Source organism: Fukomys damarensis, unplaced genomic scaffold (genome assembly GCF_012274545.1).
Source record: "Fukomys damarensis isolate Sample0158 unplaced genomic scaffold, DMR_v1.0_HiC HiC_scaffold_2, whole genome shotgun sequence".
Classification (NCBI taxonomy): Eukaryota; Metazoa; Chordata; class Mammalia; order Rodentia; family Bathyergidae; genus Fukomys; species Fukomys damarensis.
The window spans coordinates 49,891,229-49,918,900 of record NW_022900914.1 but is presented as its reverse complement, the minus strand read 5'-3'; the positions used below and the strand labels follow the sequence as shown (position 1 = coordinate 49,918,900).

The 27,672-nt window shown below is 42.8% G+C and overlaps 2 protein-coding genes across 4 annotated transcripts in view; one reads left to right on the top strand and one right to left on the bottom strand.

Annotated features, from left to right (window-relative positions):
* Positions 1-355: 355 nt before the first annotated feature.
* On the bottom strand, positions 356-27,461 carry Sema4f (ssemaphorin 4F). 3 transcript variants are annotated; one of them, XM_010631597.2, is made up of 15 exons: positions 27,395-27,461; positions 27,164-27,347; positions 24,793-24,944; positions 24,175-24,234; positions 23,854-23,952; positions 18,941-19,034; positions 9,064-9,183; positions 8,813-8,964; positions 8,032-8,210; positions 7,678-7,825; positions 7,326-7,548; positions 7,080-7,189; positions 6,810-6,970; positions 4,194-4,252; positions 357-3,943 (listed from the first exon to the last, which is right to left on the bottom strand). In XM_010631597.2, the coding sequence occupies exons 2-15, from the start codon at positions 27,297-27,299 to the stop codon at positions 3,333-3,335; spliced, it is 2,304 nt and encodes a 767-aa protein (XP_010629899.1). In that variant the 5' UTR covers positions 27,300-27,347; positions 27,395-27,461; the 3' UTR covers positions 357-3,332. The 3 variants fall into 3 exon arrangements, with proteins under 3 accessions (XP_010629900.1, XP_033620915.1, XP_010629899.1); XM_010631598.2 differs by lacking the exon at positions 23,854-23,952 and having other exon boundaries at positions 356-3,943; XM_033765024.1 differs by lacking the exon at positions 27,395-27,461 and having other exon boundaries at positions 356-3,943; positions 27,164-27,343.
* The window catches only part of M1ap (meiosis 1 associated protein), a 79,749-nt gene continuing 78,700 nt past the window's right edge, over positions 26,624-27,672 (top strand). Inside the window, exon 1 of the mRNA XM_033765027.1 lies at positions 26,624-26,700. The gene's annotated coding sequence lies outside the window, so the exon portion shown is untranslated. The remainder of the gene's footprint in view (positions 26,701-27,672) is intronic.

Here is a 27,672-nt window from a genome sequence, read left to right as displayed (position 1 = left end):
CCCTCCTATCCCAACCATGACTCTACCTGCAGGTGCTGAAAGAATTTAGCTTGCAGTTCAACAATGCCAGGGCCCAAAGTCTGTGAGAACGCCAGCTGGGGTTATCTTGGCTCTTCCAACCACCTCTGCCCTACCTGACATCCCCAGGAAGCTGGATCATTCTCTCTATTGCTTTTCTTTCCCAACCCCAACCAGGACCTGGTGTTGTACATGAATCCAGATGGACTGTTCTGAAACCTGATGTCTACTGGCCACATGACTTGTGTGTCAAAGAGAAGCATGTCCCTGGGCCCCATAAAAGAGAATCAAACTACTGCAGAAAGATTTCTTTTTGTTTTTATTGCTAGTTTTCCCTCCAGGTGATGAAAATAATCTTTAAACATTCCAACCTTGCATCTGCCCAATTAAAAGGCCAGTTTTAGCTCTTTGCCTTTAAGAGACCTGTCTCCAGCCAACCAAGAATAGTTAATTGTTGTCATCCCCCCATGGAGCAGAGTAGCAAGAAGAGTCAGAGCCCAGCAAGCACGAAAGGAGTCCTTTCCCGATATTACTGAGGCCACTAGTCAATTTGGGGGCTGCTGGGAAAGGGGAAAGAGCAGGAGGAGTTCTTAGACAGGAAGTGGATTTGCCTCCTATTGGGATTAGGGCCAGTAATGAGCATCTCTTTCTAGTTCTGCATCAGTAGGGTTACACTGGCAGAAGCTTAGGTGTAACAGGCTAAGAATCATTTTACAGCATCAGGAACCAGAATCAAAAGCAGAAGGAAATTTGAGAGTGGGGGCCAGAAAGCTGCAACCTCTTGGAAGCAATATAAACACAAGTGACCACCCAATAGCTGCAATAATAGCAAACGTCAGGCAGGACCCTGGCAACCAGAATCCTAACAACCCTCCCTAGAGAAACACAAGGGGCGAGACCTTGGTCTGTCCCAACCCTGCACTGTCTTGCAGTGCCTTTTTGTCCATGGACACTCTAGCTTCCCACACAACCACAATCCAAAAAGATAGTGTTGTTATTCACACTATTTCTTTCACAGTTAGTCTCACATTACCACACTCTCCTTCACTCTTGGAGCTTGAGTTTTCCCAACAATCAAAATGTATATTCCCTAAATTCATGCCTCTGTCTATCTTTCATTTACTCTATATTCCACATCCCATATTTCACTAACCAAAGCCACAGTTCAAGGACCACATGTTCCAAATCCATTGTGACTTATCACCTCCTCTTCTGAAAAAACTCTGCTCCTCCCCCCCAGGGACTCTAATCTTCCCACCCTACTCCCCGAAGCAGAACTATAACCTCAAGTAAGTAGTGCTGCAGTGAGGACAAAACAAAGTACACGAAGCATTCCTTCACAGTCGCATATGGGGATGAGCAGGTCACCAAAGTCAAGATACTCTGAGGTTTATAAAAGTCACAGATCTGCCTAAAACCCAGACCCTGGCAGCTAAGATCTGGCCAGAAATGACCCAGAAAAAGATACCAGTGTGACAGTGGCCCTCTTCTTCCACTGCAGGGGACTTAAAATGATTGCATGTGTCATGGTTTTCATATAGTTAAGCTATATGATTATGGCACAATAAGTCAATGTTTACAAAAACAACATCTACTGGTACAGACAGTGCTTTATTGTTTATGTGTTTTCTCATTTAATCCTTGCAGCAACCCTGAGGTAGGTATTACTATCCCCATTTTACAGATGAATACACCAATGTCCCATGGTTAGAATACATGCTGGAGATTATATGTTTCTTCCTGGAAAACCCTCTGAAATTCCAAACCCAAGGGGACTCTTGAGTAGTTCACAGGCTGCTGCCAAGGAAGGAAAGTAGAGCAGAAAACTTCATTTCGAAAGGACTGGACCATTCACTGGAGCTTGAAGGAATCCCTCAGCAGGGATGAAAGAGGCACATTCACAGGCCAAGACCAGGACTGAGCAGAAGAAGCCTAGAGCACATGGGAGTTGCAAAGCAGGATGGTCCAGACATTGAGAGAGCTGACAGTGTCTTCAAATATGCAGAACCCAGCTTCCATGGACTAGAGAAACAGAGGACCTCCAGAAGCTACAAGTCCAGGGATTGGCCACAGACAGCGAGACAAGGCTAGGAGGAGCTGCCATAGAATGGCACCTTCTTGGCATGGCCCAAGTGCGGTGAGCTCAGGCAGTGGTCCTTTAACTGTTAAGGCCTTGAGAATCTGATGAAAGCCATACCCCACCCCACCCCACCCCCACCAGAAAAATACAGACACACATGTACAGATGTTCAGACAACATTTTACATACAATTTCAGGGAGTCCATGGATCCCAGGTGGGGGACTCCTGCTTTAGGGCAAAGGAGTCAACCTGAGTGAAGTCACTGATACAACTTATCTTTAAGTTGCTTGTATTTCCTGTTACTGTACCCCTTTTGCTATTCTCTAATATTTAGAATGTTGTGAAGTTCATTTTTAATGGTAGCCAAGGAAAAGGGGCTCAACCTACACTCTAGGCAGGGAAAGAGCATCTGTCATGGCAGTGGTGGCAAAAATAAACAGAAGGATGGGGGGTCACACATACTAAGGGCACTTCCCACCCAGAAGGTCACTTTAGGAGCTTCTCTCTACTCAGACTTAGAAAAAGACTGTGGATCATTGGGAAGAGGGGCAGTGTTTTGTTGCCTTTTAGAAAAGAGCTATTTCCCCATCAGGTGGGGTTTGGAGTTGTGCAGGTAAAGGCCCCACTCTAACCTTTTTCCTCCTCCCCACACACCTAAGCTTCAGCCCAGTCACTCATGCACATGCGGCCAGGTCTCCTATGAACACCAATGTATTTACACACACTCTTTCATGGAAGAAGGAAAATTGGGATAGGGGCCTCAGGCGGAGGTTCCATACTGCAGCACAGGGATCATGCACTCACCACAAAGAATCAGTGAAATGGAGAATCAACAGAGTCGTCCCAAGGACTCAGCGCATATTGGCCCCCAACTACCTCCATGACTCTTCCTCTTGACCAGGGTCCACCCAGAAAGCAATGTCAGAGCTCTGTCTCATGCCCCATCACCAAAAAAAAGGGCTCAAGATAGTGGTTCACAGCTGAAGGGTCACAGGGGCTCAGAAGTTGAGGAGGGGAGGCAACCTAATTCACTGCAGCCCTGATTCTCATAGGAATCGGGAATCAGGCAAAGGCCATCCAGGCTCAAACAGGGCAGACAATGATATCCAGGTGATCACTCAGACTCAACAAAAAAAATGAGAGGCCATGCCAGTCTTCCAGGGCCAGTGACCTGGTCTCAGTGGTCACTCTGTTCCAGCATTCACTCATGCGCTAGTGGTCATTTGCCTGGCTCTAGATGGATGTTTCATCGCATGTGGCTAGTGGAGCCCCGGTTAGTCGAATATGGGCTGGGCTCGAGCAAGGATCAAGCAGGAAGGGTGGAGGGAAGCCACCAAAGCCACTGCCCCTTTTGGCCAATGCCAGTGGCAACCGCTCATCTTCAGGAGAAGGGGAGGGAGGATCTTGGCTGTAGCTTGTGGTCCCAGATGGTGGGGCCCCTAGGTCTAAGCCCACCTTGTCTCTAGCCAGAAGTTCCCTCTGTCTCCGTCTCTGCTGACGCCGACCAATCAAGAGGAGAGTCAGAGATGCTACAAGAACACCCAGGAAGAAGCCAGCCAGTCCAGCCCCAACTGTGTGGACACGGTTTGAGGGGCCCTGCTGGCTGCCCCACACCAAGCTGTAAGCTGCTACCACACGGGCTGCCCCACCTTCCTGACATTCACAAGCATAAGCACCCATGGCCCCTGGGCTCACCACCACCTGTAGCCCATCCCGCCAGGGGGTGAGTGTAGTCATTCCACTGGGTTGATGCCACACACAGGATGCCCAGGCAGAGCTGGGAGAACATGGCAAGACCACATGTGCAGATGTGGCCACAGGAACTTCAAACACTACTGGGTGTTCTGCAGAGAAAAAGCACAGACATACAAAGTGGTGAGACTACAGGCTAATGTGTGGTGGTGAGAAATGCTGGGTGACATCATACATGAGACAGTACCATGGGGACCAAGCTAACAAGGAGATTCCCAAAAGGCCATGAGTGACTGGCTGCCATGTTTTCCAGAATCCAAGTTTTAAATCAGGCATGAAATGGACAGCTTTTTAACCCCCTTTTTTTATCCATTCTGCCCATGTTCACCAAACTATACAAACCTCCAGGCTCTTTGGGACACAAAGAAGAGACATCTGCTGACTCTATGTCTTGGACCAGCCTACGAAGAGAATAATTGGTAAATCCAATGTCAGCATTCTTTTCCATCTTCTTAGTACCACAGAACATTTTATTCATGCATTGCATCAACGGCCATCTTATAAATTACCCCTGAAATTAGTTAACATTCTCTTCACTGCCAAATTTTGCTCCAATATCCCTTATATACTTCATCATCATATTTGCCAGGTCAAATTCTACACTTATTTCTAGCAGACCACTGTCTATTGTAAAGATGTTTGGTGGGTATGCTTCAAAAGAAATGGAATACTCCTAAGAAATAGACCTGATTTCCACAGCCACAAGATTTCTCTGGAAAAAAAATACACAAAATAGTTGTTGTTTTTCCATTAGTAGAAAGAGCAAATTTGTTTTTTGTAAAAATCTAAGCAAAAATTCCAGGCATATAAGTTTCATAAAAGCAGCTTGTTTCAAGGAGGAACTCTCTACAGCTGCTGATATATACTGGCTTCTAATGGACCTGTTTCAAACAGCACAATCCTGGTTTTTCCAGAACTCTACTGAGTTCTCTGGCATCACTACCTGAGGACGGGAGGCCAATGAGAACTCTACTAGGACTGTCAGGAGAAGACAGGTAGAAGTCTTAACACCTGAAAGCCTCAGCCAGAGATAGACTCTGTTTGAGTGTTAACTCCTTCAATACGAATTTAAATCCTTGAAGTGAGTCCATGAAGTGAAGACTAGTATGAGTGGGTAAACCGAAGGCTGATCAGTCTAGCTGAGAGTGGATCTAATGTGTGTGAAAATGGATTAAGGGTGTGTGATATTTGGATTAGTCCCCTAACGGGATTAGCATAGCTCTGGGTGTGACTAGTGGGAAGAGGGAAGCCCTACCCTGGGTGTGGTTGACCCAGTTAATAGGCTTGTAGCCTGGATAGAATATAAAGGGACAGAAAGAAGGCAGATTCTTTGCCTCCTTCCAGTACTGCCATGGATGGTTTCTCCTCTTCCATGCCACCCTGCCTCAGGGCCATCTGACTATGGACTGAAACGTCTACAAACTGTGAACTAACCTTTCCTCCTTTAACTTGTAGGTGTCAGGTATTTTGTCCGAGCAGTGAGAAAAATAATTGAAACAACTGGATGTTTGATGACATTAAGAAATTAAGTGTTTGGTACAGTAATGATAATACCCATTATACAACGTAATGATTATAATTTTGAAAGAGCACTTATGTGTTAGTGATAAAGAAAGATTTATGGATGAAGTAATATGACAGCTAAAATTTGTTTCAAAGTAGTTAGAAGAAAGTAGGGTTATTCATGAAGCAAGACTGGCCAGGAGGTGATCGTTGCTGAAGCTGAGGACAGACACATGGAAATCCATTGTATTAGCCTATTTTTTAATATGTTTGAAACTTCCTATGATAAAAATTTTCAAGAATGGGGACATGGATTCAGCTCAGTGGTTCTGCTGCCTCCTTTGCAAGCATAAGGTCCTGAGTTCCATCCCCAGTACAAAAAAAAAAAAAATTCAAGAGTGTCTTTATCTAGTATAGATCTATATTGAAATATTTAGGATGAATACTGTGTCTGGCTTTTTCTTCTGTATGACATGTTTTTAAACTAGCTGCTAACTGGCACACATCTGGCAAGAGCCAAAAATGCTCCTGAAGGTTGAGAATATCAATCAAAAGGTTATTAAAGTAGTCCAGTTAAGAAATGATGACGTCAGTGTCTCTGCACCTGCCTGCCAAGCACAAGATCCTGAGCTCGATCCCCAGAACCAAAAACAATAAAAAAGTGATGATGCCTTGGACAAGAGTGGTGGCAGTAGGGGATGGGAAGAAGGAAGACCGGGGATGTACTAGAGGTACAATTAGAACAAATTACAATATGGTGTGAGCATGTCTGGCTTGAGCATCAGGAGTGACAGAGGTCCCTTCATTGAAATGAGAACTAATAAACAGTACATACTTAGACTTCCTAAATTTCAGTTGTTTGTGACGCATCCAAGGGGAATGTCAAATAGGCAGTTGGATAGGGAATTCTGTAGCTCAGCTGGAGACAGATTTGTGGTTATCATCAGCACTCACATGATATTGGAAGCAAAAGGAGTGAAATCACCTAGAAAGAGTGTGGCAGTATAATGAGAAAGGGGCCAGGAATATCGACAATCAGTAGCTGGATGAGAATGAAATTGACAGAGACAGAGAATACAGAGTTAAAAAAAGAAAAGAGGAACGGGTGGGATAGGTGGCTGTAAAAACACTTCTGAGAGCTCTTGTAAGATAAAAACTAAGAATAGCCTACCGGAGAACTGTCTCACAGACTGACATGAAGTGTCAGTCTCACTGTCTGTCACTAACTGACATGGACTCAGTTCTACCACCAGGACAGGTCTAGCAGAGAGGCAAAGATACTGATGAGGTAGCACCAAATGGACAAACGGAGTTAGTACAGGTTGACAGATGGACATGCAAGTGATGCAGACATCAACAGAAGAAAAAAATAAACAGAGACAGGGTGGCATTAGTGAATGAGAAGTGGGCAAAGCCCTGGAACAGCAGGCCAGAAACCAATACAGCTGTACTCACCCTTGGTGCTCCCCAGCATGGGCCACACATGCATCTAGCCGGAAGCTCCAAGCACAGGCAGGGTCCTGGGCCAGGATACACTCTGAGCAGCTCAGGAGACGACCACAGTTGGTTGTGTTCACTTGTGTCACCTCAGTACGGGAGCCAACCAGGAGCCAGCCCTATTGGAAGGGAGCAGGGTAGGGGAATATGTTGGATGTCTGACCTCAGGGTCACCTGTCTCCACACTCAGGTGTCTTCCTACCAGATTTCTCCAGATCTATAGCTCACATGGTATAATTTCATGTTCTCAACTGGCTGTGGCTCCGGGAACAAAGCCAGATCCTCAAGGACACTAAGCTGGGCTCCAATGCTCACTGCTCGGTGCAGGTGTCCATCCTCTAGGAGACAAGGAAGGGGTAAGAATAATGGCCTAATACTCCTGTGCATGGGACTCTGATGTCTGTATGTATTAGAGGGTCCTCTCTGTGATGAGAGTATACACTATATGACAACTTGTTTGATTACTAAATATACCTGTCCCCAGGTAGAGCACATCATACTCTTTCCCTGAGAGGCTAGTCACCCTGTTTGCCACCACTCTGAGATAGGCTGTATCCGTAGTGACCAGCAGGGGGCGACCATCAGCGGGAAACACTGGCCTGTCCATGAGTGGGTGGTCCCGGATGAAGGTGAGCACTCTATCAGGCAAGGAGAGTGATGAGCCAAACTGCTGGAGCTTCATGTTCTTGGTGATACACTAGAACAAACATAGGGCTGGGTGACACAGTTTCTCAGGGAACAAAGTGTCGGTGATACTTAGCAGCTCTTGCCTTGAGGGCAGCTCTTTAATTTGGCCCTGGGTTGAAGACCTGGCTGGCTCCCTTACCTCTCCAGGTCTGGGCTGGGGCACATCATTGTCCATGACAGGTAGTCCCCTGTTGCAGTCATGTGTTAGCTCTCTGAAGGGACCATTCAATACTGTCCGAATATCTTGTGGTCTGAAGGCACAGATAGCAGAGATGGCAGCCCCTTCCCTGGAAAAGTCATAGGCTCAAAGCATATATCTGTAGGGAGCTAGAGAACAGCAATTTATCTCTTAACAAACGAGATGACCCCAAGAATCACACAGGAAGCCACACAGCCAAGGAGAAGGTCTATCACACTCTGAGGGAGATAGCAATGACACTGTGCCAATCTCATGGTCTCCCACCCCATAACTCTCCACACTGGCAACCCTCACCATTGAGAAGAAAAGACACCATAGAAGATGGGGGTCCCCATTCCAAGATCAGGTCGAAGCTCAGCCATGTCCTGCAGGACTGTGCAGGCTCGGCCATGCTCAGGGCCCGGACACAGCAGGTCAGCCTTCAGGAATGTTGTCCATCTCTGCTGAAGGGTCTTCCGTCCCCCAAGGTCCCCCTAGGGTGAAAAGCACATGGAAAATTCTCTTTAGAAGACAAACATTGAACAAGGAGTGTGGAAACCAATACAAGTTTCCTCCTTGACTTCAGGGCAGACATAAAGACGGGGAGACACGCATAGAAATACAAGAACAGACATACAGACAGAGGAACTGTAGGGCTAATGAGATTCGGGAGTACATAAAGTCACAATAACAATGGCAGTAACTAAGTCAACTGTGCACTAATAATGATATGTTTTATTAAGTTACCTCATATAGTCTTTAAAACAAGTTATTCCACTTAGTCCTCAAAACACCAGCATCATTATTATCTTCAGTCTACAGATAATTTTCAACTGTGCTATAAAACCTGCCCAGGTAAAAGCAAGTGGTATAGCAGGACTTAAACCTGGGTCTTTCTGCCACTGGTTCCAGCTATTAACTTCTCCACTCATCCAATTCCTAGGGACAGTGTGTCATAGTGGTAACTGTGGGGTCTGAGAGACCAGACATTCATCAAGTTCCCAGGAAAGAAGGCAGAGGAGAAATGCAAAGACAGAAACCCAGAGAGGAAAAGACAGGAGGTCAGACAGCAGGAGATGACAAATAGGGGTCTCACCGCACACACACGGGCCACCCGTGGGACCTTGATGTGCTCATACGAGTCAAATGTTCGGGAAGTCTCCGTAAAGAAGAAGTAGATTTCATCGTCACCATCTTCATCCCCCCACTCGGCTGGGCTCAGGGCCATGGCTGCGACAAAAGCTGGGGCTGGGGAGACCAGTGGCCTCAGATCCCCACAGACACAGCCTGGGGCCACCCAGCCTCCACCCAGTCTGTTCTTCAGGGGACTCATCTCCCTCTCCCCACCGTTAAGCCAGGCTGGCAAGGTCTCTGTGCGAATCCAGTCCTCTGCGCGTCCTACAGCCCTGGAGATAATCGGCTCCGTCCCCAGGTAGTTTTTCACAGTGGCAGCATAGAGAACCCCCCCTGTAGGGTGACATGGAGGAGACGGGCTATCAGAGACCCACAGAGGGAAGCAAAGGTGGTTACAGGAAGGGCAGAGCAGGGAATAAAGCAAGGCAGCAACTCTCAGGCCTGAATGCCACTAAATGCCAGGAACGACTATGCACATAACAGGTATCAGTTTATAGTACATACAAAACTAAATTAGCCTGGGGAAGTACAGAAACCAATGTTAAGAAAAAACTGTGCCAATATGTCCACTGGTATGAAGGAAAAATAAAGAGCTCCCTGGTAGAAATCAGATTTTGTCTTGAGTTTTTGTTGCTGGTGTAGTTACTCTGTAATATGCTAACTGTCCTGTAACCTTCCAGGAGGGACACAGGCTTTGTGGCACATTCCAGTATTACTTAAGTATTCCACTATGGTAAAGTCTGAGGGAACTAGTGTTCTGAGTATCAGTAGGTATACACTGCTCTGGAACAAGTCACAACTCTAGAGTACACTAAAATCACTTGGGGGCTTAATCAAACTACAAATCCCTGAGCGCAGAAATTCTTATTCAGTAGAGTTAAGGGGTATCCCAACAACCTGAATTGCAAACTAGCAATCAGAATTATTCTGATGCAAGTGGGGCAGGCCTCAGTTTGAGAAAATTTAAGAAAACACAAGCCCAGGGCATGAATGGGGCTTCACAGACAACAGAGAAAGCAGCAGAGGGACTTGATCCTCTATCCTATACAGTGGAGGAGCATATGCACTCCAGGAATGCTGGGGATTTGAGAAGAGATCAGTCACTCTGGAATGGAAGGGAGGCACAGTTCTTTGGGCTAAATGAGAAGAAACTATGGCCACCCTAATACTGCCAAGGACTCAGACCCGAGAAGGAATACAATGAATTGGGGTAGAAAAAGATCACGGACACCTGGAGTAGTCCTGAGCATCACAAGTACCCTGAAGAAAATAAGATGACATCCTTTTACCACCTATGACTTCCTTTCACCATGAGGCACTATGTTGGGTAATGAGTATGTCACTGCCATCAAGAATTCCCATTTGAGCCAGGGAGGCAAGCAAACAGTCAGACACTAGGAGGCTTGAACTAGTAGAGGGGGGAGTGGGGTTACAAATGAGGATCAAGCTACACCTACCTAGGACAAAGCATGTCTGAAGAATGAGAAATCTGTCATACAAGGAGAACTTTGGGGAGAAAGACAGGCAAACAGCAAAGAGGGGAGCCACATGAATGCTGGTGGAATACTAGTGGCTGAAGCCCAAAGGGTGATAGGGGGCTGCCAAGCAGGGCAGGTTAGCAGAAATAATGCTGGGAGGGTGGAGCTGTGAAGAATCTGCTCCTAGACTGTGAAGAATCTGCTCTGACATACCAACAATGTGGACTGTGTCCTACGGGGAAGAGCAAAATGGCAGAGGTAGTTTTTAAGAGAAGAGTGACATAATCGGATTTTTTTAGAAGACAATACTATTTACAGGCCATTCACACAGTCCAGGCAAGTGTAAAAGGACAGAACAAACACGAGGCAGAGAGAATAAAGGAGATGGACTTAGAAGATATTTCTGAAGTAGAATCCATTAACACAATTTGAAAATCAATTGAACAAGAGATATGACAAAATAGAGTAAAATGATGTCCCTTAAGTTTACACAGCCGATAACAGTAGATTATAATGTTACTACTCAAGCCAGGAAATGATAGGAAAGGTCCATGAAGGAGGCAGTGGAGGGAAAGTGAGTTCCTCAGTCATACTAAGGTAGATATGCCTTCAGGACATCGGTCAGAGACAGAAGAAGGCATTTAAAGAGAAGGGTCTGGGAGAGCAGGACCAGAGTCAGTAACTTGAGAGTCATCACACATCCTGTTTAAGTTTCAACATGAACAGGAAGGTAATAGGGAGAAAGGCAAATGAGACAAAAGTCCCCTGTTTAAGAGAAGGAGGAGCTGCTGCTGACTAGGTCAAAAGTGGAGACACAAGAAAAACTGCTGTGCTGGGAGCTGGTGATGGAGGCCTCAGCAAGATCTTTCAGGGTTCATGATTGCTAGGAAAGCAGAAGAAAGCCATAGAGGGAAGAATAATCACTCTAGGGCCACACATACTCAGAAAAGCTGCATGTGGCAGGCAATGGTAAGATAACTGACCTAGAAAAAACAGCAAAAAAAGGGCCAGGAGGTCTCAGGGCTGCAGTGGTGGGGTGGAAAACCTCTTTAGCAAATGAAAAGGGAGTCTGTTCTATCATTTGAGATTATGGGGCTGGTGTGGTGGCACACACCTATAATCCCAGCACTTGGGGGCCTGAGGCAGGAGGATTGCTGTGAATTCAAGGCCAGTCTGGGCTGCATAGTAAGTTCAAGGCTGATCTGAACTACATGGCAAGACTCTATCTTAAAAAAAAAAAAAAAAAAAAAAAAGATTGTGAAGTGATTTGTAACCAGGAAGACTTGGATTTGAACCCTGATTACTACTTGTACTACTTGCTGTATATCCCAGGCAAATTAACTTTCTTAAACATAAAGTTCTTCAAATGTAGAATAAGTATTACACCACCTTCCACTCAGAGTAAATGCAGAAGGTTTGATGAGATCAACAATTACAGAGCCCTGGCTATGACCTGGCACAAGGTAGGCATTCAATGCACATTAGTTACAGCTCCTCATGAAATCTCAAATAGATATATGCCATCAGAAGGAAAAGGGAAGCTACAAAATGACATCCCTATTCCCTTCCAGAGAATTTCAGAAAATAAATATTGATCATAGTTCCTAGCAGTAAGTGGGGCAACAAATGGGCCAAACTTTTGTACTTCTAAGAGGGAAAAATGTTGATAGAGAAGAACTGGATTGAAAATTTTCCTAACAGCACAATACACAATATCCTAAAGCCAAACTCTGACAGAATCTGTGTGGTAGACACCCCAAGACTGAAAAATGTGGAATGGGAGACAGTTACATTTATTTTGAGAATATGGCTTAGAGTATAAAGTTGGAGGAAAATAATCATTAATATTCTAGAAAGTGTAAAAAGATTACAGATCAACATGCAAAAACCCAACAATGGATGGAGGCAAAGGGTCCCAAAATGTTCTAAGGGATCGGTGGAGGAGCTAGCAACACTGGAACGTAGAAATGCAGAAGAGAACACTCAGGATAAAGTAACAGAAGGTCACTGACACCACAGGACTGCAGGAGAGATCAGACTCATTGAGAGGAAGTAGCAGGGCTCCAAATGTTCCAGGAGTACCAAGAGACTCTGACAGTCTTACACAGACACAGACACACACACACACACACACACACACACACACACACAAAGACACAGCAGCCATTACAGTCATGAGGACAGGGTGACACATGACCACTGTGTAACCTAGATTCTCTAAGACACTATAAATTCCCAATTACTATACAATGGAATTGCAATGTTCACATAATAAAATATCCCTGAACATGTAATCATTTGGCAAATTTGTGCTGAGTAGATCAAGCCCATAAAAATTAAAATACACAGCTGACCATGAGTAAATGATTATGTACAAAACAGAGTGATGCCCAGAGTTGAATTCAGTTGACAAGCTAGTTAGGAAAAAAAAAAACTCTTGGAGCTAACTCAGCCCTGTTTTTAAAAAATACATATACTATACACAGGCACAGAAAAGATTTTTGAAGGAGCTGCAACTGCAGTGTTGATGATGTTTCTTTCTGATCAATGGAATCAGAAGTGATTTTTTAAAACTCTTTTGTATTCATTTCTTTTGTACTTAGCATTGTAATCTCAAAATTAAGATATTTCATTTTGGAAATACAAAAAACAAAGATCAAAAAATAACAATTATGCATGTAAATGGATCCCTACTTGTTCAGATAGAAAGCCTGTGAACACAGGCCTCCCAAAACTGACATGCTAGGATGTATGTCGTCACAGCGAGTATTTTACTACACCACGGGGGTTTCAACTTTCTATTCTGATGACAAAATGTTCTGATGGAGGGGAGTTTACTGGGAATCAAATTCATGATCTTGCACCTGCCAAGCAGGCATGGCACCACTGAGCTACATCACCAGCTCCAAAATGCTCACTTTTAAAAGAAGAATTTAAAAGGAGCCTTTCCAAAGAAGCATAAAAATTATATGCTCATTAGTTTTCAAAAGATTTTAAACATGCCATGGCCCTGGTTTTTGCACCCTCTTTTCTCATGTTCAGATACTTTTTAGGATAAATAGCTCCTACTCTAATGCTCTCCATTTCCTTTTCTACAGATTGAGCCAGTTAAATACTTTTTTTTTAAACAGACTTTTAGTAAGGCATAATTATACCATTGAAGATGCAGTGTTTACTTTTTCCTCTGTTGGTCATGCAGAATTTCTATGACTGTCTTGTTTTAGTGTGAATGCTAACCCTGGGACAGACATACAAGTATTTAAGAGGTGGGCTTGGCCCCTAAAAGGGGCCAGCAGCCAGTGCATCTGCAGCAATTTGCAGCACTCCTTGGCAGATGCATTATCACAAGATACTCTGAAAGCAGTGGATAAAAAAGCACAGGATGTTTCCAAAGAGAAAGAACAAAAGCTTCTGCTCATCTTGATGAAAGCCTGATTTATTACAGAATATGGAAGGGAAGAACCGAGACAGACTGACTGCTGGCTGCAGTTTGAGTACCTCAGTAGGTTGTAACACTGAGCACTCAGATGAAGAAATGCTGGTGGAGGAGCAATTTTGGAGAAAGTGAGCAAAGATGATGATCTCAGTTTGGGACAATGATTTTGAGATTCCTGTGGGACATCCAAGCACAGACGTCTGAAAGGCAGCTGCATATGTGGTTTATACCTTGGTAATATCTAAGGAGGCAGGTACAGATCAAGGAGGCATCAGAATGTGGTAGAAAAAGAAGCCATGGGGCTGGTTGAAATCACAACTACATTGAGCAAGGGGTTGTTTAGTGGAAGCCTAAGGAACCCTAACACTTAAAAAATGAGAAGACAAAAAAAATAATAATAACCTACACCAAGGAGACTAAGCTAAATGATTTTAAGCTAAATGTTACTGCCAAAATACATTCTTCCAAAAGGAAAAAATGGAAACAAAGCTTCTGTATATAGGGAGGGCAGAGGGGTTGCGGGGAGGATGGGATAAACTAAAATAAATTTTATTTTTATAATACATTCTTCTGAACTTGAACAGTACAAATAAAGACACTGAAATCATTTTGATAATTTTAAGGGCAGTACCAATAAATGCCATATTTGAAAACTAGACTTATGAAGCTTCTCCCAAAAGACATACAAATCCCAAAAAACACATAAAAAATTATTCACCCTCACTAGTAGAAATGCAAAACAAAATGTGGTGCAGGAAACCCCTGCTTTTTTGTATATTTGCTAACTATATTACTTAGAACTTACAAGGGTGCAATGAAACATTCATCACTGGTGGTAGGACTATGGAGGCAATTTAGCAAAATCCATCAACCACCATCAAAATCTTTACACCCTTCCACTTAACAATTCCACAGACTGAACTGACTTATATGTCATTTATTAAAGTCAAATAAAGGACTGATTTAATAATGTATAAAAGGATTCTAGTTGCAGCATTCTTTTTTTTCTTTTTTCTTTTTTGAGACAGGGTCTCACTACGTAGTTGAGAGTGACCTGGAACTCACTATGTAGCCCAGGTTGGTCTCGAACTCACAGCAATCCTCCTGCCTCAGCCTCCCAAGTGCTGGGATTACAGGCATGAGCCACCACGCCTGGCTGTAGCATTAATTTTTTTTTTTTTTTTTTTTTGGTACTGGGGATTGAACTCAGGCCCTTGCGCTTATGAAGCAGGTGGCAGAACCACTGAGCTACATCCCTGACCCGAGCAATAATTAATTTTAAAAGTTGAATGCATAATTACATGGGAATATCATCCATATGAAAGAAGAGTATGCAATTACTACAAACTATGTTTTAAATAATTATACAATTTCTATGATAGGAAAACGCTTAATACTAAATGAAATAGGCATGATAATTCCTATTTATTTATAAATACACACATACAGACACAGTAAGAGAAAATCTTCAATATATGCCATAATAATAGCAGTAATTACCTGGTGATGACAGAATTACAAATAAAATCTCACTTTCTTCTTTACATATTTCTAAACTTTCTACAATGCACATTGTAATTTTTATAATGTAAATAAATACTTCTGGTATTATAGCCCAGTAACATTTTCATACTAAAAACTATTTTTCTTAAATTTCAAAATACCTCTATTACTCTTAATGATAGTTTTACAAAATTAGGGGCCAGGGATTTAGCTCAGTGGTTCCAGTCCCTGCTTTGCAAGCGCAAGGACCCAAGTTCAATCCCAGGTACCAAAAAAAGTAATAACAAAACTAACTGGGAATTTTGGGTTAATTCTTACATACTGTTTGGACTAGTTTCTGTATTGACACTTTCAAAACAGAAGGACAATAGGACATAATGGATCAATACTAAAAGCCCCAAGTGAATACTAGCACTTAAGAACAAGAAAAAAATTTAAATGATAGCCCTATAAAGTAAGAACTACAGACAAAATTTACAATATTGGTATTGACTGTGATTGGAATCTGAGGCATCTGGAGACAGAGAGTTTCTAATCGGGGATAGCCATTCTAAACTAAAAAATCAATGATGATAACTTCTATCACTTGCCAGTTGAAAGACAATCCCAAATTGTTTTCCCTTCTTTGGCAAACCCATAATTTTATCATTTGAAAAAAAAGACTCTGTAATGCTATCTCTTTCCACTTTGTCATACAGTGACTTTATTTATGAAATTTGTCTTCTTAAATCACATCCTAATACAAATTCATTTGCTGATTGGACAAAGAGAAATTATGCAGTCACAATGCTTAAAGATTATTACTTGAAACAAAGTGTGTTAATTGATTACTTTGGATTATTGCAACTGAGATGTCATTTATGTTGACAAACAATTTTGTAGAATCAAGAGACATTTATGACTAAAACTTAGAAATCTTTCTCTTTTTTTGGTACTGGGGATCAAACTCAGGACCTTGCACTTGTGACACAGGTGGCAGAACCACTGAGCTAAATTCCCAGCCTAAAGCTTAGAAATCTTTCTTAATGATCCCAATGAATGGCTCAGCTTTTGCCAAAGATGTTGATAAAAGCCAAGAAAAATATTTACTAAACTGTTTTATTTACTAAATAGGTATGAGTAATTATTTCTAGGCCTTTTGGCTAAGATCAAGTATAGTGTCAAACAGGTCTGAGTATAAACAAGATCTCAAGGGCTTGGGATTTAGATCAGCAGTGGCACACCTGCCTCACAAGTGCAAGGTCCTGAGTTCAATTACTGGTACCAATAAATAAATATAAACAAGATCTCATCAATTGCAGTAGATAATAATAATAACCATGACAACTCAAACTTTGTATTTACTTGCCATGTACATTATGTTTATTTTCAAAAAATTTAAATTATTTTATTGGTTTTCAGAAAAGGAAAGTCATTAACTTACATGTAACTTATGACTAAAGAATGATTTAATCTGTATAGCTTTTAAGACTTTTCTTAAAGTCATACATAAAAAATTTTGTTGTTAGATCCTGTGTCTCATTTTTTAATTCACATAAAATACTGTTCAGAAGTACATAAAATATCAATTTTATGATAAAGTTGGCAGCACAAGTCAGTGAAGAAAGAAAAACCAGTATAACTGATGTTGCTAAGCAACTAACTACTAGCTAGGAAAAATTAACTTAGATTCCCAATCTCATACCATTCATCAAAATTAATTTTAAATTTATCAAAGAGGAAATTTTTGAGGAGAAAATTTTTTATCTGATCTCTAAATAAAGACAGCCTGAATTTTTAAAAATATAACTTGGATCCCAGTACTCTGAAAGGCTAAGGCAGGAGGACTGCAAGTTTAAGCCCAGTCTGAGCAATTCAGCAACTTAGGTGACCCTGTCTCAAAATAAAAAGTAGATGAAAAGGTCTGGGATGTAACTCAGTGCAAAGGCCAGGATTCAAACCCCAGTACCAGTGGTGGTGGCAGTGGTGGATGGATACATAGATCTCAAAGCAAAAGATATGTACGTCAGAACACTAGTATCCTACCTCGTAATTGGCCCAAGAATATGAACAGAGGATTTGCTAAGGAAGAAATAAAAATAAGCACTAAAACATGAAAAATATTCAACTTTACTAATATTCAAAGAAATATAAGTTCAAATAATGTATCATTTTTAAGTCTCAAATTAGCAAAGATGTTTTAAATTACAATACATTATGGTGAAATTTATGTGAGAAAACAAAACACTCTCATACATTGCTGGCTTAAGGTGTAAATTGTTACACCCTTTATAAAAACTCAATTAGCAACAGATAATGAGCCATAAATGTTCACACCCTTTGCTGTATTAACCCATTTCTAGGAATCTTAAGGAGATGATCTAAAACGAAGACAAAAAAATATGAACAGTCACCAGGTATGGAGGCGCATGCCTGTAATCCCAGCACTTGGGAGGCTGAGACAGGAGAATCCCTCTGAGTTCAAGACCAATCAGGACTACACAGTGAGTTCAAGGCCAGCCTGAACTACATAGAGCGACCCTCTCAAAAAACAACAAAAAATATGAACAAAAATATTCACTATAGCAATATAGATAATAACAAATCTTTGGAGTAAACTAAATAAAATAACAACTTGGAATTGCTTAATTTATGGTATGTTCAGTAGCTTGATGCCATTAAAAATTATCTTTACAAATTTTTTTTTTTGGTACCGGCAATTGCACTCAGGTCCTTGCGCTTGCAAGGCAGGCAGCGAAACCACTAAGCTAAATCCCCAGCCCTATCTTTACAATTTTAGAATTATAAAGAAATTCCTATCATATGAAGTTACATCACAAAATTCAAATTCATATACATAAAGTATGAAAATGTTGTAACACATAAAATTTCTATTAACCTGCTTTATTACACTATCATGAGAAAACATCCAGGTTTTCAATGAATGTGGGGGGTGTATGTGGGATGGTATAACCTGAAATGCAGTCATGAGGCACAAAAACAATTTGCTTTCTGGCTAACAAAGAATTAAGACAATCATTCTCCAGGAGAGATTCAGGCGTGATCTATGATGAACCTTTCCAGACTTACACAGTTGTAGATTGCTTGGTCAAAGGAAGCAGCCACAGGAATGTACTTAACAATCATTACTGATTCCCTGAACACCAAAGCACCAGGTACCTTATGTGTATATGGTTGTACACAGGCACATATATTTAAAAGGCTAAAAGGAAATAAACCAAGACACTAGCAGTGGTTTTATAAGAAGAGATGTCTGAGAACTGCATTAATACGGTAGCCACTAGACACATGGGGCTGTTTACATAAAATTAAATTTAAAATGACTTCCTTCGGTCACACTAGTCACATTTCAAGGGCTCAACAGCCACAAAAGATGGCTATTGAATTGGACAGTGCAGATGTAGGACATTTCCATCATCATACAGAGACATTTTAGACAGTGTTGTTCTAGACTTATGTTTTTCTTTATGCTTTCTCCAAATTTATTACAACATGCATTGTAGTAGATTCCTCTTTGATCCCAAGCACTCAGGGAAGAATAAGAAAGGCAAAGAAAAAAAAAAGGAATAACACACACTTCAAGGAAAGAAATGACATAGAAATTCCAACAGCAGGGGTGGGGAAGGAAGCAATTAGAGCAAGAAATCACATATTCTTGTCTCTCCCCACTCACCAGCCATTACAGCTGCTGACCGCTGAGCTGGCTCAAAAGGACATTTCCCCCGGCCACTCTCAAGTCTTTCAACCTGCTGGAAACTGGACACGTCCTACAGATCATAAGGGGGCAAATGGTTTAGGGTCACAGGGAAAGGTTATGGTGAAAAGTACAAAGATTGTCAGATGAAGGAAGACAATGCCCATCCATGTCCCTCCCCTGACTACTGTCCCCACCATCACCTACTAATTCCTCTACATAGTCTTCATTTCCTTTCTGCTATCCCTTTTTCATCAGTGTATTCCTTTTTTGCTCAATTCCTTTAGTACCTGTCACCCACATGCTCTGATAAAGGAGTACCTAGAATGGCCCTAGAGAATACTGAGGCTGGATCATGTATTTCCACTGGTACACTACTGACTGTAGAGTTTGCAAGGTGCTAAATAATGTTCCACAGAATGAAGAGGATCAGGGACGACAGCAGTCTCCTAAGGGCGGACCTCTTTAAAAGTCAAAGAAAACTGCAGGCTGATAGAGGATCAGCTGAAGTCCAGGGACCTAGAGAGAAAAAGATCATCTTCCTGCATTCCTACTTGAAGGATGAAAGACAGTCCCAGAGTCATATATCTAAGTGAGGAAGAGAAACCACAAAGCCAATGAAGCGGAGATCTGAATTTGAGAGCCTAATAAGTAAGTATCTTCCTCTTCCACGGACTCCAGAGGAACTGACCTGGATGAGATTAGAGTTCCAACAGAGCCAGCCAGAAGTTATCTTAGTCTAGCATCCAGTGCTAGAAGAGATGTCAAGATAGCATCTAAAGATGGAAATCAAGGATGATTTCAACCTAGGATTGAAAAGGAAGTTAATTGTAGCTGGTTGGGAATCAAAGTCATGGCATGAAAATGCAGGCATGCTATCTCCAGCTCACGAACTGGGTGGACATACAGTATGGCTACAGATTAACTTCTTTGATGGTAGCTGAAGGCTTAACATGTGTATACTACTGGCCCATTGAGACAGCTCATCTTTTGGTTGTAAATGGCAAACAAAGTATTATACTGAGAAACTCTTAAAGGCAGACTATTCAAATGAAATGTTATAATCCCAGCACTCGGGAGGCTGAGGCAGGAGGATCGCTGTGAGTTCGAGACCAGCCTGGGCTACATAGTGAGTTCCAGGTCAGTCTCAACTACATAGTGAGACCCTATCTCAAACAAACAAACAAACAAAAAAATGAGATGTGATCTGAGGTCCCCAAAAGGGGACATTAGGTCAAAAGAGCCTATTGAAATGGAATACCCCTCAGAGGCACAAACATTTCACTTGTGTGGCAGTGGGAACACCCTCACCTGAGAAGAAAGTTAACAGTTCTGTGATTACCAAGATCACCAAAGAGTTCAGTTTCTGGAAATGGAGGTTATCACCTGCTCCTGTCCCTCTTCCCTCTCCCCTGAACTACAGCAGTAACCTCTTTTCTCTATGCTTTCTAGCCCTACCTCCACTTTGTATATCCACCCCAGCTTTATTCTCCAAAGTAGCAGCCACTTACCAGATAGTGGATTTCTAAGCATAAGAGTACAAAAAGGTCCACTACTGCCAAGATCAATCTATTTATTTTCCACTGCTTTTTTCTTTTTTTGGTACCAGGGATTGAACTCAGGACCTCGCACTTGCAAGACAGGTGGTGCAACCAGTAAGCTAAATCCCTAGCCCTCCACTACTTCTTAAAATAATCTCTATTCTATCCAAATCAAATCATCTAATTCTGGAAAACACATGCTTTCCCATATCTCTATCTGAGAGTTTTTAGTTTTCCCTCACATTTCACCAAAGATTATAAAGATGAGGCTTGGGCTGGGGATTTAGCTCAGTGATCCCACCGCCTGCCTCGCAAGCACAAGGTCCCGAGTTCCATATCCGGTACCAAAAAAAGATAAAACTTTTTCTCAGTTCTCAATCTCTCCCATCTTTATACACCATTTGACACTTGATTCACTGTCTTTCTTGAAATATTCTATTATTTGGCTCTTGAAGCTCTTCCTTTCTGGAGTCCCTATTCCTACCAAATTATTGTTTCTCTATTTCCTCTTTAGCACCTACACATGTATCTTAAAGACCTACTCAAAGTCCTTTTCACATATCTTTCAAAAGTCCCATTCATTCTTATATCTCCAGCCCTTCTATGCAAATCATCCCCTAAAATCTAAGTCTAATGTCTTCCAAACCCTAGTCCATGTTTTTGTTTGACTGCTACAGCCTCTCAGAGAGATCAACCATCAAATCCTTAAAACTCAGTGTGCCAAAAGTAGTCTCGTTCCAGTTTCTTCCAATGGCTGAATCCTTCTAATCTTTGAGAAAATGAGCCACTCATTAAAAAACTAGGTATGCTGTGATTATTTCATGGTCAAAATGACCTTGATCTTTCCACTATACGCTCTATTGATATGTTTAGATTTGTTACTGTATTATTGTATCAGTCAGCAGAATCTCCCAAAGATCAGCTGAGTGAAGGCAAGTCCCACAAGGTGAAAGCCAGGGCTGAACAGGAAGGCTCTCATTAAGCAGTTAGGTTGGAACTGGTCCTTTGCCCTTGGTCAAGAAGGGAAGAAGGCATATAAAGGGAGTCTCCCAGATGATAAAGAAAAAAGAAAAGATGGCTCCTGATACATGAAACATGTCACATGTCACGAGAAACTGAGGTCAGATAAGGTCTTCTAGGATATAGCCTGGACTACTGACACAGAGTAGTAGAAAAGAGCCAGACAAATCTAGGCTTAAATTTTGGCTCTGTTTCTACTAGCTACAGAATCTTAGACAGAATAGCTCTTTTCTCTGAACTTCAATTTCCTTTCTTACAAAATGGAAATAAATAACACTTAAGTGTCATGATGAAAATTAAGCCTAATCATAAATGTAAAGTACAAATACCAAGCCTACAACAGAGTAGATACTCAAATGGTCATCACTGGTGTCATTGTTGTTAGACGCCTAACATTTTTCTGTTAACTGCTGAATTTCCTCAACAAATCAAACTAAAATATTTTTCTTCATTGTCTGATGAAATAACACTGAGGAACAATACTCCATTGTTAGAAATGGTAGATCAAGTGTTTCAACTTCCTTTTTTTTAAGAATCTCATTTCAACATGAGCAATTCTGAGCAAGTTACTGTGTCTAGATCAACCTTCTAAAAAAAAAAGTCATATATAGTCTCTGCATCATCAGTTTAGGACAAGAGAAGTTTCAAGCACTACGTATAAGGCAAAAACTTTGTCAAGTAGATTGAGATTGACAACTAGGATAAGAGAGGTAAAAGCAAAAGAGAATGTTCAAAACGTCTATACAGCAGGCTCAGTTCATGGCTTGAACAGCTACCAGAACTGACTTCTTTCTTCTACAAATAATCTTTCATGAACCTGCTATAAAGGAGGGTTCAAAGAGCCAAAATGGAAGGAGTACAAGACATAGCTTCATTCTGTGTTGCTGATGTCCCTCAAGAACGGATAGAGGTCCAAGTCACCACAAATCATAAGAGATATGTCCAGAATATTTTCCCTCTACATACCTTATCTAACAACCATATGGCCACAAGGAAAAAAGTGTTGTAGGGACAACACTATCTTGATGATCATACTGTCTCTAAGCCAGGGCTCTGATATCCACATCTATGGGATCCATGAGCCTCTGTAGACTGGAAATGAACAAATATGGCAATAGCAATGTCACTACTTGTGAGCTTGTTGAGAACTGTACAAAAATTAGATCCTCAGCATTACCTGATGGAATATAGACTTTTTTTATATCATCATAAAGTAGAGAAGCATTCCAGGATGAGGGAGCTATTCAGGCTTTTGTAAGGAGCCCATCACCCCCATTCTGGACAGGACTCAGCATAAATCTAACCCCAGGGCTGGCCTAGAGGGACTGACTGTAGCAATCCAGCATACACAATTATAGCCTCCTGAGCCAGAGATATGAGGATGGTCTATAATTGAGAGGTTTACAGATACACACTGACTAGATCCAGGTGGATAATTGGATCACTGAAAACTACAGACGTATATAGTCAAGATTTACAGTTAAGAATCAGGATCAAGAAAGGAGATGCTGCATTCCACTGGATACAATGGACATATGATGTTTTTAACCCACCCTAGGGCCTGTCTACAAGTGTGTGTTGCCGGAGGACTAGTGCTGGCTGCTGTATAACTGATGGGGAAAACTGAGAGTTTAACAATAGTCACCATACCAGGGATTCATGTGGCCATGACTACAGGAGTATATGTGTCCCAAGACTGCTTGGGTGTGAAGGTGGTGAAGCCCAGGCCTTCAGCAGTAATGAACAGGATCCAAAAGAAAACATGGTTGGCAGAGCGCTCACCCTGAAGGCAAGCTCCAGAATATGGGTCTAGCAGGTATCACATTAGTGGGCAGTGACATCAGAAGGCAGAGAGCAGAGAGCAGAATGAGGGTGAGAATGGAGGTGAGGGAGGACGGTAAGAGAGAGGTACAAGCTATGAAGGAAAAAAACAGATATTTGCTACACTGACTAAGAAACAAACCCAGGCTTCCTGGCTAAAGCATGCACAGGGCAAGGGAAATATGAGTTCCTGCTTTCTGAAGTCTCTTGAATTTATCTTTTCTTTCCCTAGCCTAACTAACTTTCCTAACTTCTTTCCTAACTGTCCTACTGCATCTTTTCATATTTTGTACAACTCACCCTCTGCAGACAACCTCCCTCTCCCTCTGCATGCTACCCTTCCTGTGAAGACAACCCCTACCCGCAACGATTATCATGCATAGTGGTTGACTTAAGCACACCCAACATGGTCACTCACTGAAAACCCTTCCCATCCTCCCACTCACCACCCCCAAATAACTCACACTGGTGCAGGTGCCTTCTCCCTCTCCTCCCACCCCTGTCACTCACAATAACCCCGCACTTCGGATCAAAAGCGAAGGTGCCACAAGTGAGGAGGTGAGAGGCATTGGCAATGACGAGAATCTGGACAAAATTGTGACATTCATCCTGGGGGTCAGAGATGGTTAGAGAGAATCAGAAGCAGCAAGTGTGCAGAAGGGTTAGCTAATGTCAAGACAGTTAGATGCAGCTCTGGGATCAGGGATGATGGGTGATGGCTTCATCTCTGCCTGGGCCCATTGTGACAGGTGCAACAGGGCACCAACAGCAAGTCAGGGCTGGACCAAGGACTGAATGAACACTCAGAACAGGGCCAGGATTTATACCTACCTCTTTCTTGCCTTTCTTTTTACAGTTCTGTCTGTGAGCCTCGGGCACCATCCAGTCAATCTGAGAAAGAAAAAAATGACCATTTTCCTCAAATTCCTTCTACTCTAAACTCCCTCAAGATCAAGGTAGGGTGACAGTTCCAAACTTCCCCCATTTGGAACTTCTGAGATCCCTCTAGAACACTGCTTTTCAAACTGGAGGTCACCACCCAGCAACAAGTAATAAAATCAATTGTGACCACAAACAACATTGTTTTTTAATTAAATATAATAGCACATATCAGAATGTATCGCATAGAGACTACTGTGAGAAGGAAACTTTCTTCAGTACTTGTCTGTGCACTGGGGCACAGTATGTATGGCAACTGTAATAATCCCTCTGCCCACTCTTGCCTGAAACCTGGACACTGGGGCCTCCTCTCCCTCATCATCACCATGAACCTCCCCAAGAGCTTCCCCAGTCACCATGACTCCCCATCACACTCAGCTAAGTCAATGAAAAGACAATCCCCATCACCACAGTTATATCTTTAATAATAAATCCCCCCACCAGAGCCCATAAAACTATTAATCTAGCAAATGCTATGGGGACTGGTGTCCTCCCACTCTCATCTCTCACCCTTCGGGGTCTCTCCCCTGAGAAGGGCAGAGATAAAGCGAAGATGGTGTCCCGGGCGCCGACATAAAGTGTTTGGGTGGCAGGATCGACAAGGAGAACAGAGTAATTGTATGTATGAGGGACAGCAAACCTGGTGAGATAGGAGTCAGCCTCTGGCAGGAAAAGGAGAAGAGAGGGGAAAATGAAATCAGTTACCGATTCATAAGGGTCCACAAGGGTAAAACAAAAGGGGCCAATTTTTGTTTTCATCCAAGTATCATTTATTTGACAGCCATCAAAGGAAAAAACAGAGCCTTGACAAGCCAATCTACACTTCCCCAAAGACAGATAACTGATGAGACTAGAACATTTAACACACAATGTAGTCAAGGATGCATTTCTACAAAAATGAAATATTTTATTAAAATAACAGTGTAATTATTAAGTCTGTAATCTCTGTTTATAGCAATGTAATACATAATTTGAAAATACAAGATACAATACTTTCCTAGTTTTTTTTTTTAAAAATCACTCCTATTATAGCAGCACAGTTTGTAATAGCTAAAACTTGGAAACAGCCCATTTGCCCATCAGTTGGAAACTGGATAAAGAAGATGTGGTTTTTCTATAAAATGGAATACTACTCAGCCATAAAGAATGAGAAATTAGATTCATTCAGAGGAAAATGGATACATTTTGAGGATATACTCCCAAGTGAAATAAGTCACACATGTGTAAATACCAAATAGTTTCTCTGATGTGAAAAGCTATCAGAGTACATAAGATCCTAATGAGATAATTAACAATGTGAAATAGGAAGAAAAGGGCTAAAGGTGTAGGGAAAGTGGGAAGGGTAGGGGAAAGGGAATAAGGGAAAAGAAAAAAATATGAGAAAATGAAAAAATTGAAATAAAGTGTTTTTAAATGGGGAGGGGAGGAGGGGGTGAAGGTAGGGCAGGGAAAAGGGGAAGAAATGAGAACCAAGACCTGTCATGTGAAGGTACAAGATCCCAATAATGAATGTAACTGTACTGCATACCTAAAATGTACCAATAAAAAGAAAAAAAAAATCACTCCTAAATAGTAACTTCTTCTTGCTTAAAATGCTTTGTTTACGATACTTGGGATTGAACCCAGGGCCTTCCCACTGAGCTACATCTCCAGCGCACCCCCGCCTTTCCTTTTTTTTTTTTTTTTTTTTTTGAGACAGGGCTAAATTGCTAAACCACCCCAGGCCTGGCTATAACTTGTGATACTTCCACCTCAGCTTCCCAGAATGCTAAAATCACAGGCAGGTACCACCATGTCTGGCTGAAATGTTTCATTCTTTTACCAACATCAGGAATCTATCTTTTCTCTCATCTACAATTTCTGACCTCTTCCCAGCCCATTCCACCCAGACAGTGTGGAAAGAGTATGTGCTCCAGAAATAGTCCAGCCTGAGGTTAAATGTGGCTCTTCCACTTATCAGATGTATGATCTTGAGAAAGTTACTTGCCCTCTCTGAGTATCTTTTCTCATATGGAAACACCACCATCCAGGGTTGTGAAAATTAAATGAGATAATATGTGGAAACACCTGGCACACACCATTTGTTTCACAAATGGTCCCTTTCTTCCTTAGGCATGGGTTCTGGTTTTACCAAATATAGAACTCATATATCAGCTTAAAAAAAAAAAGGTTGCCAGGATGAGTTGATGTCCAGGAATTCAGAGGGGTCTAGAAGGCAAGGTGTTACACTAAGCATGAGAGAGGAGAAAGAGTACAGCACTGAGAGGAGTGAGGGTGTACGTGGAAGGAGGAGGCAGGTGGAGTCAGCACATCTCAGAATGAATGATCGCGGCCAGTCTGTCTTGAGGCACCTGAGCAGTTGAAGCAGTCTACTGGTGCAGAGGTAGGATCCCCAGAGCCAAAAGATAAGCTGAGAAGGTAAATTCATGAAAAGGTATTTGTATGAAAGAATGAACGGTCTGAAAGCAGAATAGGCTTCCAACTGAAGTGATGGACATAGGTGTATGTGCGGGAAGAACAAGAGAATAACGGTGAGGGAACACTGAACTGGACAACCTCCAGCAACCCCATTCCCTTCCTGGGCCTCAGGGTCCGAATCTGCACGGTATGGGGCTGAGGGTAATGGAAACAGGGGCTGAGGAAGCAGCCAGGGTGCCTAGTGGGAGCCGAGGTGTGAGGAGCCCCGGCGGGGCTTGGGATGGAGCAGCACAGCGTGGGGGTCTCCATCCGGGTTCCAGTGGAGCATGGGCGCGGCGAGACGCTGTGCATCGCGTTGGGGCGCTCCGGATGCTGCCCCGGGTTGGGGGTGGGGTGACACCTGCCGGGGAGGGCTGGACGCGGTGCGAGGGAGGGACTGAGGGCGAGGGCGTCCGCGCCTTACCAGAGATGGGAAGCGAGGTCCTGGGCACTGAACGGGGGACGCGGCCGGACACAGAGCCACTCAGCACCACGAGCAGTACCAGCGGGAAAGGCAAGGCCAGAGGCGGACCAGGGCCCGGCGCATCCCGGGCCAGCATCTCTGGCTCCGCCTGGTTGTTGGGTGGGGCGCGTCCAGCCGCCTTCGCCTAGGGCCGTGGCGCTTGTTGGGTGGGGCGCGTCCAGCCGCCTTCGCCTAGGGCCGTGGCGCCGTAGGCCTCGGCCGCGCTCGGATCCCTTCGGCAGAATTCGGCCTGCGCCGCTACATAAAACAACCCGGCTCCTCCCCCTTCAAAGGGACCGCTGACGGTCGTTTTTTTTTTTCCTCAAGCCAATCATAATTGAGTAGAGGCGGGACTAAGAAGCAGAAGCCCAACCTAGGCAGAGGCGGAGCTAGACGCTGTGGTAGGTGGTAGTTGTACTCGGAAGTTGACTCGCTTTGTCCCTAGTGGGACCAGATTTGCTCCAGTCGCT

Bases quoted from the DNA above. Each gene is read 5' to 3' on its own strand.
- Sema4f (XM_010631597.2), bottom strand. From the start codon at position 27,299: ATGCTGGCCCGGGATGCGCCGGGCCCTGGTCCGCCTCTGGCCTTGCCT. The intron at 7,190-7,325 runs GTATATTTAGTA...CTTGTCTCCTAG, and splicing joins TGTGCTCTACCTGGGGACAG to AGGATGGACACCTGCACCGA. The intron at 4,253-6,809 runs GTGAGTACAGCT...TTCTCTTCGTAG, and splicing joins CATGCTGGGGAGCACCAAGG to GCTGGTCCAAGACATAGAGT.